The 12,963-nt window shown below is 40.8% G+C and overlaps 1 protein-coding gene across 1 annotated transcript in view; it reads left to right on the forward strand.

Moving 5' to 3' along the window:
- Positions 1-3,721: 3,721 nt before the first annotated feature.
- Positions 3,722-12,963, forward strand: part of cfap299 (cilia and flagella associated protein 299) — an 80,815-nt gene continuing 71,573 nt past the window's right edge. Inside the window, exons 1-2 of the mRNA XM_073466733.1 lie at positions 3,722-3,829; positions 6,279-6,421. Of these exons, the coding sequence (XP_073322834.1) occupies positions 3,722-3,829; positions 6,279-6,421 (251 nt within the window). The remainder of the gene's footprint in view (positions 3,830-6,278; positions 6,422-12,963) is intronic.

Raw genomic sequence — 12,963 nt, forward strand, 5'->3', positions numbered from 1 at the left:
ATTAAGTATTCTCACACATCTACGATCTTTGGCCCCTTGGCCAACCCCACAAACGCTGATTTGGTGTGATGTACTTGTTCAGGAACGTAATGATGATAAACGAGTAAGATAAAGGAAAATGGATTTTTGTAATACATTTTGTGCAATTACATTGCTTCAGGATCAGATGAAAGAGTAACTAACCCTGAAAAGAATTACTGGTTGGCATGAGGGAAGCCCAATCAACGGAGGGCAGCAACAGCAGTAAGTAATCACTTCCTGGGGAGATCACATCCACCATTACACATGATTTCTCGTCTCCTGGGGGAACCTGCGGTCACTCAGTTACATCTTACAGTCTCTTTAGGTGTTTTGTCACAGTAGTATTCTAAATCTTCTCACATTACGCAAAAACTATGTATATTTAAATGTGTGAAACAGAATCCAGCTGATTCTCCCCCTCTTCACTGACTGCTATATTTATGTTGTTACGTAATGCTCCACTCGCAGGAACAGCAACAAAGAAGCTAATTAGATGAGGTATTGTAATTTGCTGCAGTGTGAGAGGCAGGTTTACATTACATTTGAGTTGTTTTTTTTTTTATAAAATTCCAACCTAGACTGATGAACTGTGAGAAAAACAGGAGTCTGAATCCAAAAATAGGCAATAATTTTCCACTCATTTCAGATGCGTTTAGGATTTTCCTTATTACGATTAAGGATTTTGATCTGAGGAGTCTCAAAAAGTTATTTGAGTTTAGATCATCTTGAAACAGTTGCTTTAAAGACGATGGTGAAAAAAGGTGATGAGCAGGAAACAGATCTGTCCTGGTGAGGTATGATGTGTTTACATTGAAATATTTAGCTGTGACTTGCTAAAAATGTAATGTAAGAGTAATACAAAAAGGAGTTATAAAGTCAACTAAATGGCTGGTTTGCTATCATTAGATAACACCATCATTATGCTTCTGGTCCAAAGATCAAATATGGGTGCAATGGCAAAACCCCTGTGAATATTAAAGCAACATCATGTAGAAATTGGCATTTTGTGCGATTTGGCGCCCCCCACAGGTTCTGAATGAAACACCACTGCTGTAAATACAAATCCCAGGTCTCTAACTGTCAGATGTAATGTAGGTGCTAACTACAAACAAAACTCATTACATCATAAAAATGTTATGTGTTGAAAACTTGTATGTTGAAGTAAACATGTATGTAATGCTGGGATCCTACCCTCTCACTGAAGTTACATAGTGCAGAAACAAGTGATGGGGGGCGGAGTGGCTGAGACAGAGACACCACTAACCCTATTATAAGGGTCTTCTTTGTAAATGTGTGGACGAAAGTTTTCTGTCATCCCTGGCTGCATTTTGAAATCACATACAGAGTTCAAATTTGGTTATATGTTTGTGAGACAAGTATGGAAGCCAAGAACAGCCATGCTTGCAATGATTGTTTAGGAGCCTTTATCTTGAAATCACGAGTTGATTATTTTCTTATATCCGGATAACAAAGCTCATTTCTCGTGGTAACTGGTTAATTCATGTCGCTATCTCGAGAAAACAAAAGGCTGATTTCTTGAGATAAGTGAATGACTTTTATCACAGGATGATTATGGAGAACTCAGAAAGGACTGTTTGGTACATTTGATCACATCTGATATCAGCCTTCAAGATCACTGTTTATGACTGAACAGTAGTTACTCTACATGAACTTGTGCAAAATTGCTGCGTAAAAGTGATAATCGTGATGAATGTTGTCTGATCCTCTTGACAGAAGTGTTGCAGTTGGACTGTACGTACTGTATATTTTTACTTTTTCATCAGAAAATCAAGTAACAGGGGTCAGAAGAGGAAAGAGAGAAAGAGTAATCACCATGAAAAAGATTATTCAACACAGAATAAGAGCAGGAGAAGTTTGACGTTTATTATTCATACGTGGTGTTAAATAATGAAGCAGGTCTTTATTTCTAGGTAACTAAACACTTTGTGACCTAAGAAATGAGACGAAGCTTGCGTGACATTTTTTATTTAAAGTTGATCTCGAAGGAGCAGGTTCCCCCGTTAACCAACTTACATCTTCACTCCTCTGCCCACCATCTGCCTCCACTTGTTTTTGGTCTTTCTCTGCATGCTCATTTTGGCCATAAGTGACATGGCGGCTGCACGAGAGCGTATTCGTACCAACGTTTTTAATCATGACCTCACTTTCCGTGGACGTCATTGCAGAGCCATTAAAAGTCATGCCGAATGAGAAAATTTAAACAAAATGATAATAAAAGATGATACTGACGGCCAAGAGTGACAGTATTTCTGTAAATGGAGCTGAGAACATTCCCAGTGAACATTTTATTCTGTTTTACAGTCAGTGAAGGTGCCAAATTGTGTCGATTTGCCAGGATGTGGGGACTGGATGACTTTGTCTTCTCATACTGCAGCTTCAGGCCCACAATGAAGTGTCATTTGAATTCAGTGAAGTTTATCAGGTATACAAACATACAGACTACAATATTACATAAGACTTATAGAACCTTTTACACTTGTGATATAGACTTTAGTTAGTTTCAATTTAAATGAGATGAATTCAGTGATTTACCATGTTTACTTTCTCAAAGAGGGCGACAGCAATGGTTCCCAAAATCTGTCCATAAAGAGACCTGAACAGAAACAGACAGAGAACGCTGACAATAGCAAAAGCACAACGCTTCACCAAATAAGTAACCACAGTCTCATAAAGAAGCAAAACATCTATTTTTATAGCACTGTACAGTTCACACTTTCAGTCTCGCTTTTGAAAACACAATTTCCTGCAGTGGTTACAATAACAAGTTCGCTCAAACCCACTCAGGTGTTAGAAGCAGAGTGGGACGCCACCGAAACCTGGATATCATTTTGATAATTACCAGCAGCAACGGAGGCCGACTGTTGTGTCGCCAAATACAAACCGTTGTTATGATTAAGCAGCATTTTTCTTACACCACTCTGGCTGGTCGCTGCTTCTAATTGAGAATACGTCTGATAAAAAGTTGCAAATGGCACTGGCGAAGAGGGGGAGGAGAACAATAAGGAGAAGCAGCGCTAAATGGGTGAAATCATAGATATTACAGTGACAGGCTCATGGAGCTTTTCCCTTTCTTTTTTCTTTTTTCTTCTCATGCACTGTTTGTCTAAAATGCCGATCAGAGTGATTTCTCTCACCGACACGACTGATTCTACATGCTGAATTGGTCAAAAGGGACGCTCACCGACGGCCCTGACGATGGCCGATGGCGGCGTGTCAGGGCCTTTAGCCTTGAGTTCTCTTGTCATATCAATATTTGCTGTGCTGGAGCTCAATCCAATGTAGATTATGCTGCAGTCTGTTGTCGCTTTCGGGGTTTCCCTTGGTCCAGAGCTGGGATAGACAAATAGGAGTAAAACAAACAAAGATTGGATGATGTACTGAACAGCCACTGACCTACAATTTGTCCAGGGATTTTATTGTAAAATGACAATTTTGGCACCACGACTTCAACTGCCCGGTCAAACTGCAGTTAACCCTTTGCTTCTTTTCAATTTCACCTTCTGTAAAAAGACACAAACAAGAAAACTATCCTGAACGTATGAATTATTTCTGAACGTATTTGTGCTACTCTTTACAATTTTTGGGAGGTGTCTGACTTCCGCTTCCTGTGATGTGCCGCACGTGACATGCAGGTGAGGCCGTTGCCATAGCAGCCTGTCGCAACACAGCGCGCGTGCAGATGGAGCACAGCGCAGCCGCACGTCTCCTCGATCCCGCCACACAGTTTAAAGTGTACGAAGATTATCTCGACTCCAAAGTGACGCCAATGGATTTATTTTACTCAAAAGTGAGTCACTCTCAAACTGTTGACTTCAGTTCTCCGTGTAGTAGTTCTGTTCTGTTTGGTGCACCACGTCGTTCAGAACCGCCTCTACAAAGCTGCCACTTTAACGTTACCTCTGCCTATCTACGACAGTGCAAGTTATAACAACATAACTTTCGACTTTTTAAAATCAACAAAACCACTTCTTTAATTCGGCATGTACCAAATCCTCCAACTCGTTCTTATTAATAATACAACACTCTTGTTGCTTTACAGACTGCTGCAGGCTGACGTTATTCTAGTTACAGAGATTTTACATGTTGAGTTCTCGCTAATTTTTTTTGCCGTTCACTCTTTAGTATTCCCGCATTGAATTATGTATCATTGAGATTGTTGAATTGATTTAACGGACGTTTAACGAGGTAGGCCTCTCAACAATTCGTCAAAAGTTTGAATGGAATCTGGCTTATGGTCTATTTTCGAAAGGACGTATTCATAGGCTACTTTACATGGCTTAAATTTGGTCATTTTTGAAGTTATCTTCGTAATTCCTGAATACAAGCAGTGTGTGTGTGGAGTCAAACAAATGCCGCCTTTGCCACGAGGAGAGGTTTTGTTGGTGTAGTATCTGTGGGCGCACGCTAGGTGGCACACTTATCCAGTCATTTAGAGTTTGCTACATGAGCTAAAATACATGAATTAATATGTATGTTACTCCTCACTCTGTCATATGATTTCAAAGCAATAGAGGCAACAGCAGGAAGTTGAGTCCTTGGTCCTTTATTGTTGATAGTGATACTGTTTACTGGCCCACTTTGACAGTAAGGTCTCATTACTGCAGTTAATCTAGTTTGACCATTATGATCGAAACCCAACATTTATGGTACCATAGGACATTGAGATTAAAAGTCCTGAAAATGCTTTAAATTGTCTTGTTTCAAGGATTGAAAATGTCTTAAGTGTCTCTTTTATAAATGCTGTTGTACCTGAAATGTTTTCACCAATCTCTGGAGTCTTAGATTTATTCTAATTGGTATACAAATAGTTCTAACCTGACTTGAATTGGACTTGTGCTTTCGCCCAGCAGATGGCACTCTTGCTAATGGTACACGTAGCTGCTGTAGTGGCCACTTTGTTTGAACACCTGTGTCCACAAGGAGAAGAGAACAACTCATATCTGACCTGATAATCAGCTGCAGTCAATCATGATCAAACTCAATCACCCCTGTGTTGTGACACAACGCAGCCAGCACAGGTCATCTAACCTGTGCAGTCATGCTGATAAGGCCTAAGTTCTGATAAATCAGCTAATTATAAACCTATTTCTCCTGGATGACGGTATTTACGATTTGTCACAAACCATGACTACAGGCTCACAAAAATGAAGCAGAGGTTTTATGTCAAAGACGTATTAGCCCAGCTCCTGGTGTGTCCGGCTCATTCAAATAGACTTACTCAATGAGCCTTGAAAATGAAGACAATGATTTTCAGGCCAATTTTAGGACCGGCAAATGTCTGAGACTCATTTCTGGTGAGCCACATCAAAGTTGAAGGAAAATATAACTTTTCCTCTCGGGTGCGGACGCAGGCCCTGCTGCAGGGATTTTGGGGTAGGAGGACATGTGGCCGAAGCTTTGATCTGACAAGCCACAGGATTTGACAGCAAGATTTGGTTTTCAGATGATGACTTTATGGCTTGGCTTTAATGACGGTGGGTCTGCGAACGGTGATTGGAATAATGTAGCTAACAATCCCTGCAGAAGCACTGACACATGTATGCTCACACACACACACACTTAGAAGATGAATGGACCTGTGCAAAGGCATGAAATTGCTCTAAATCCATAAAATGAAACTATATCTGAAGCGGGTGGTGTTGCAGAACTGGATATCACCTCCATATTTTGGGGAAGGGAGTGAAGTAATGATTTTAAACTAAAGGCCGGAGTGGTTAAAGTCCTAAATCTTACTGGCTAACAACATTTCAATCTCCATTTGTCAATACATGGTGATTCCTGAGTTGAACGTTCCAGAAATTGGATGGATGCTTTGTCAGAAATAGCCACAGCGACAGAAAAGTAATTATTTTAAAACTTTTATAAAGCAAAAATGCCAAATATTCTCCTGATTTCAGCCTCTAAAATGTGAGGATATGCTGCTGTTCTCTGTTTTATATCATCATAAAGTGAATATCTTTCAAATTTGGGCTGTTTGGCAGACAAATCAAGCAAGAGGACATCATATCAAGCTCAGGGAAATTGAGATAGACATTTAATAATAATAAAAACAGTAGTTGCACTCCTAAAGCGCTCTCCAAGAAGAGCAGTGAAAAAATAAATCACAGCGTTCACAGCTTTCCCGTGCCAAAACTCAAGACTGACAACATCTGACAGTCTTCAGCCCTGCCTGAAGGCCGTGTCCCCTCTCCTCTCCTCTCCTCGACTGACTCCTCTCCTTTTCTTTTCTCTCGCAGAGCAGGGAGTTGGCCCGTAAGCTGGTGGAGCACGGCCACAAGGGCACGGTCCTGAGCAGGGAGGAATTTGAGGAGAAGAAAGCAGCTGCACAGATTGCAGAGGCTGCGAAGAGCAGCACTTTCTACAACAGGACCCGGCCAGTGTGAGTTAAATTCTCACCAACCCACCACTGAGATGTCATCTGCATGACTAACACGGGAGACAAATTCACACCAACCACCAGTCAAATGCTAGAATATAAGGAGGCTGTGTTTTATTCTGGAAGTTAAATTAAGCTGTTTTAATGTCTAAATGTAGTCAGTGGATTTTGGACTTGATCAGTCAATGTGGCTCGGAGAAGACAAGTTACTCCCTCGGTCCCTGTGTTCTGTGGTTCATCATATTGACTGGTCATTTAGTATGAAAGAATAATATTTTAGATGAGTGATCCTCGGTCTTCTCCCTAGTATTCGTTTGTTGTGGTGGAAACTGGAAGGTCCCCGTGCAACAGTTTGGCTGCGATGCCTCAGTCGGTTTCAGTTCCAAACCAGATCTTGTATCTCGGGCTGTATTTTTATCAAAGGATATGTCAAAAAATGTGGCATTGATACAAATTATCCAATTTTTTTCATTTAGCTTTACATGTAATTATTTTTTTTCCTCGACTGTCAAGGTGTGTGTGATTCCGAATTTGCAAGATGCCAAAAAGTTCTTCAGGCACAGGAGGGCGTAATGAGAGGGAGAAGCCTCTCTTCATCGGGTGGACTTTGATCTCCTGTTAGACTGTTGTAGAGCAAACCACTGGCAAGCAGCTTCAAGACTGCCGCTGTAGCTGATCCTGACCTCTGACCTCCCTGTTTAAGGAGGGGCAGAGAAACCTGACCTGTGGAGTGTGATTAAGTATCTGGTTAATATTGATATATCGGCTTTCTACAGTAAATAGCACTGTGTACTGACACTGGATAGAAACACTGTTCAGTCTGAAGATAGCAACGTGTTTTTCCGAAGCGGCTGAGTTGGTGTGTTGCTTCAGGTGCTGGAAAGTTATCACAAAGAACTTTTTATCCCGTGTTTTGACAATTGTGGGGTAAACAGTAGAATGATGTCACTTTTATGGAAAGGACTGGAATTTTTGGTTGGTTTTGAGTTCAGTCAGAGGCTGAACTGAACACAAAGAAACCTAAGATCAATGCACTCGTTTCTTGCCAGCTTACAGCTAACATCTGTTAGGTGTAGGGCTCCATTAAACTGGCAGTGACTTATCATTCTGAAGTAAAAACTGATTTTACACTGTAATGCCTGTAGAGAAGTGACACCATCCACATTTAGAGCAGTTTGCTAAAAACCTCGCTTTCGCTATACTATGCGATCTGCCACCGGGCTGGATTTTTCCTGGAAAAAACAAAGGTCTAATTACGACACAAAGGAAGCGCATCTGCCATTGCTCAACCAAAACAGGATGAGCATTGTTGTCCCCAGTAGCTTGGTAACAGTGGAACAACTGGAATAACTGTGAAACCGAGGTAAAAAGAGTGAATGGATGGGCATTGACTCAATGGAGAACGCCAGTGTTAAAAAAGTCCACTTTAATCTACTGATTATTTTCTCGATTAGTTGATTCTTTGTTTACTAAATGTTATGAATAGTGATAAAAAGCCATTTATAAGTCCTTAGAGATCACTGTGATGCCATCAAACCTAAAGATACTCAGTTTGTTAATAAATATGAGAAAATGCAGCATTTTTGCTCGAAAAATTACTGAAACAATACATGAAATACTAGAAAATCTGCCGATTCATTCTCTTCCATTGACTAATCTTTGACTGGTTTTAAGTAATCCAATATCTTATGTTTGACTGTTCGTGCCCTTTTGACCCTCAACAACACAGTGAACCAGCTCAGTGAGTTTAAGCAAAATTTTTTTAATACATACAATCTTGTTTCTTTTGTCTTTCTTCGTGTGTTTTGTGAAACAGGATTTCTTCCTGTAGTGATTGGCAGCAGCAGTATCTAGAGGAAAGTGTAAAATGCATTTTTGGCTGACGCTCTGCTCTGCTAATCAAAGCATGACAGCTCATAAAACCTGAATCTTTTATAGTTGTATCCGGTGCGGTAGCGGTTTGAGCAGCTCATATAATCCTTTATGATTGCATTTTACAAAAGACAGAGTAAATGGGAGTAATTCATCAAGTCCGTGTCATATATGAACAAGGCTTTCATTTGAACAAGGGCTGCCCATCTGTCTAAATTCAAATAAAAAGGGTTAATGTAAACAAGCTGGATGACAAATATTACAAACTGGAGTCCTCTGTAAACGGCCCCTCCTGAGGAAAATGATCACAGAGATATTGTTCTCATTCTTGATAAAGCCATGTGGTTGTGGTATCTCCTTTGATGACAAGCCAGAACAGACTCCAAATAAGACTATTCACCAAACACACACACACACACACGAACATACACACACACTGAGGGTTTTAGAGGTATCCAAACATTTACCTGCTAGGTGTTGAATTTGATTGAACCCTCAGATGCTTATCCAAACGTGCAGATGTCTCGAGGATGTCCCCCCCCCCCCTCTTCCAAACGTCTGTGAACATCAGTGACACTGGTGAAATGGGAGCCTCCACACCTGCAGTTACAGTGATATTAGGCCACAAAGCCTTTCATCTTGTCCCAACAGGATCCAGGGAAATATTGTCCGGGAACATTAGAATGTTATATACACAGCGGTCTGTCCCTTCTCCAAGAGCAGAAGAGGTTCACAAAAACGTTATTAAAAAAATGTATTTGTCTTGTATTGCTGCTTTAAATTCAAGACATTCAACATTCAAGAAATAAATTATTAATTCACAATCATAATAATGTTTTAAAGGAATGAGATACATTTTTCAGCACCTTTCTATAAGCTCTGTAAATGTATTATTTAAAAAAATTATTTGTTTACATGAAAATGTTATCAATGTGACCTTTAAGCATAATGGAGTCCATTATTTGAAATTCAAGAAAATATGCATTCAGCTGAGCATTCCTAAGATTTTTTCCGCAGCCATTATAAAACCACATTTGGATTCAGGAATTCAAAACCAATGTAACATTGTCTTAACCAGGCACGTGTTTAATAAGTGTCAACACAAGAGTAATAAGGGAGCAGCGATGTTTCACTTTAGCCGTTGTATATTGAATTTGACATCATGTACAAAAAAAACATGGGTTTGAAACGATGAGAAGGTGTTTTGTGCCAGGTAAAAACACTGGTTGTTTTGATGAACGCCCAGGTCATTTTAATGAGTTTTGTTTTGAATACTAAAACAGCTGTTCGAGAAACTGAAGGGAGTCTGAGTGAAATATTTGGTTCCAATACATAATAGCCTCAAAACAGCCCCTCCTGGCTCACTCTGCTATGTAATGTCAATTATGGAGTTCCTTGTTTTCCATCAGCTCGGATGAAGGATGAAAATGCTCCGTTAATAATCGGACATTGATGAGAGAGACATCACTCATACCACTTTTACAGTATGTTGTTCTGACTGGACCGCAGCAAGTGGTTTTTGAATCCTCTCCAAGGTAATTAACCAGCGCTTATGTTATTTTTAAAAGGAAAACGCTTAATATTGATATAATATAATCCTGTTCTAGGTAAATGATAGCTTATAGCAAATTAATGTATAATGTTCATAATGAATTTAACCCTTAAATAAGCATCTCATACATCTGCTGTCTTTGAGATTTTCTCACATGATTTTAGTACATTTCACCTGCTGTTTGGATTATTTCTTCAATGCCAGTAGTATAAACTGACATTCATTTTTTATTTTTACATTTTTTCTTACACCTACATTAGTACTCCGCAAGACCTGTCAACACACTTCAATGTGTAAAGTTGGTGGAGTTACCCTTTAACAGCTCCCATTGTTTTCCCACACTGGGAAATTTGACAGATGCAGACTTTTTCCATCAAAGTGACAAGTTTGAGCCGTGTCCCCCTCTCTGTCTAAATGCAGATTGCTCTTTCCTCTGTGGTTTTCTGATTGGACTTCCACCAAACTGACCCCCTGACCTCCTGTTACGGTCACATTGTGAAAACACAAGGCCCAGGATGCAATGTACCACCTGCAAAGTGGCCGAGCACAATCAGTACAGTGTTGTGGAGACAGAGCGGGGCTGCAAAAACTGGCAGCTGTACGGTAAACAAACTAAATGTAGTTTAAAGTTTAAAGAAAAAAAGTGATGTTAGGACAGACCGTGCATTTGGATTTGCATTTATTTGTGCCTCTTTTTAACAAATGCTAATCATTGTACTTCCCTAAAGACCTTTGCACCTGCATACTTATCCTCTCAAGGCGCTGGGCAGCCATGCTGTTTTGGGAATGCCTTTTGCCTTCCCTGTAGGCCTTAACCTATGTCTCCCAAGGCATGTCTTTTTTCACTGCTCTGTCACTGCGCTGTGTTTTTTTCCCCTTCCTTTCTCTTCTTTTCAACCTCCCTGTGCTCTCTTGGAGACCTTTAGTGCCTGCAGGTGTATAAATAGAGCTGTTTTCAATTAAGGGCTAACCTCGCCTGTAGCGTGCATCTGATCAATGAATGCCCCTGCACCTGTGGTAATAAAATACCAAGGGAGTGGAGACAGTGCTGTGAATGCTAATCAGATGTTGCCCCGTTGTTGCCCTGTCTCATTTTTAAGGACAACACGCTCCTCCTGACAGCTTGGCTGTGAAAGGGGAGGAGGTGGGGGTGGCTTTGCCAGCACATCACAAAAAAGACCAAACAAAAGAGCCGGTGCTCTCATCAGACATAAGTGAAATTCAATACGTGATTGAAAAAGGAAACTTGAATGAATGGGATGCTTAGTCAGTTGCGTGGTTGTTTGGTTAGGGGGAGGCTGAGTGGGCAGTCAGAATCAACAAATAGTTGCAAAAGAACACGGTTGGGTTCTGGGAGTCGGTTGGAATTTTGGATCCGATTTCAAGTTGGTTAAATACCTGAATTTGTTAAGCAGAGTTTTATCCAAATCCAGTTTTTACAAAAGAGTGATGTCATTTCATTCACGTATTTGTTATCTAACTAGCAAATATGTAGCAAGTTTTAGTACTTTGATTATCAATCTTTATTGCTTCAAATGCTGAAAGCTGAACTGAAATTGATCTGATAACGTTTTTTTTTGTTGGGCTCAGATTTGATAAAATGCTATCAAACACCAGCAATGCAAAAGAAAAGTAAAAGGAGACATATGATGCTCATTTCTAGGTTCATATTTTTATTTTAGGTTGCTACTAGAATAGGTTTTTAGTGTTAAAAAAGCACATCAGTTTTTCTCATACAAACCCATTCTGCAGCATTGTATTTCCCCTCTGTCTGAGGCGCTCTGTTTTTAGCTCCTGTCTCTTTAAGGCCCCCCTCCCGAATACCCAGTCTCCTCTGATTGGTCAGCTCACACATGCCTGACCCAGCACTGCACCGAACAACAGAGCAGCTGTGCTAAATCAATTCTTAAATGCCAAACTAGCCGCTAAGCATATATTATGCAAATGTGTGACATGATGACGCTGTGTAATTTGAATTAAAGGCGCAACTACTGATGAGGCGTTTGAGGAGCAGTGTTGTCTGTGGGAGGGAGGAGCTCTTGTTTGTGCTGACTTTGAGCTTTTTAAATTTTTACGATTTTTACATGCACAAGAACATGTATAAAACACAGAAGGAAAGGGAAAAAACAAAAAAGCCTAATAGGTCTGCTTTAACATTTGTGTTCATTCATGTGTTCTAGTAGACTTTTAGCAGAACAGACGTGTCTTGCTCTTTTATTAGAAATTCAAAACAGTCGAACTTTTCAACTTGCCAGATGTTGGAATCTGTGTTCTGTTCAATGCAAGCAAAAAATAGACACATATAAGAAGTCTTGATGGTCGTTGCGTTTTATCTCAGACAAGAATAACATTTGATATGAAGTCAGAGACAAACAAGAGGAGCAGGGGAGCACTGCTGAGCAGACGTGAGGCCTCCGCTTCCTCTCTGCTCCGGCTCTGGCTCGGGCCCAGAAGTCCATGTCAGCATATGTCCTGACCTCGCGTGCTCACGGCAGCCCTGCGAGGTTTCCATCAGGCTCCCCGCGATCTCCCCACAGTCCAAACCACAGCCATGCTCATTGTCCATTGTGCTGCTGCGTTTTTACAGTCTGCCTCAAGAATTCTCCGCTCTCTAACTCTCTACTCTATATTAAAAGTGAGCTATCACTTGCTGTGCCAAGTAAAACCAGTGCCACGAACACGCACAGTGAATACATTTCACCGCGGATCCAGCCTCCAGATGCTTAGCGAAAATAAGATTGTGGATGTGACTGACATGAGAAGCCTCACAAAGCTGATCCCAAGCTCATTTTTAGCCAGCCAAAACCCCCGCCACTCTCCACGACTGCTACTCTGGCGAGGGCCCTCGGGCGACGAGGTTTTGCAGTCTCTATTACATGTGCTGTCAAGCCAATTGCCTTCCTTGCACTTTGTGATTTTGGACGGGTGTGTAAGTTTGGAGCTCTCCCCCTGCAAGCTCTGTCCAGAGCCACACATCCTGCCAGGCTTAAGCTCGCCACCACATCCCACCACGCAGCACATACATCAACACACACCAGTTTAGGACCAGCTGGTGCAGCAGATAATAAATAACAAGCTGTCGTTTGACCTGGATGTTTCCACATTTTAGAAGTCATTCCGT

The sequence above is a fragment of the Pagrus major genome, chromosome 5, assembly GCF_040436345.1.
Source record: "Pagrus major chromosome 5, Pma_NU_1.0".
In the NCBI taxonomy this organism is placed as follows: domain Eukaryota; kingdom Metazoa; phylum Chordata; class Actinopteri; order Spariformes; family Sparidae; genus Pagrus; species Pagrus major.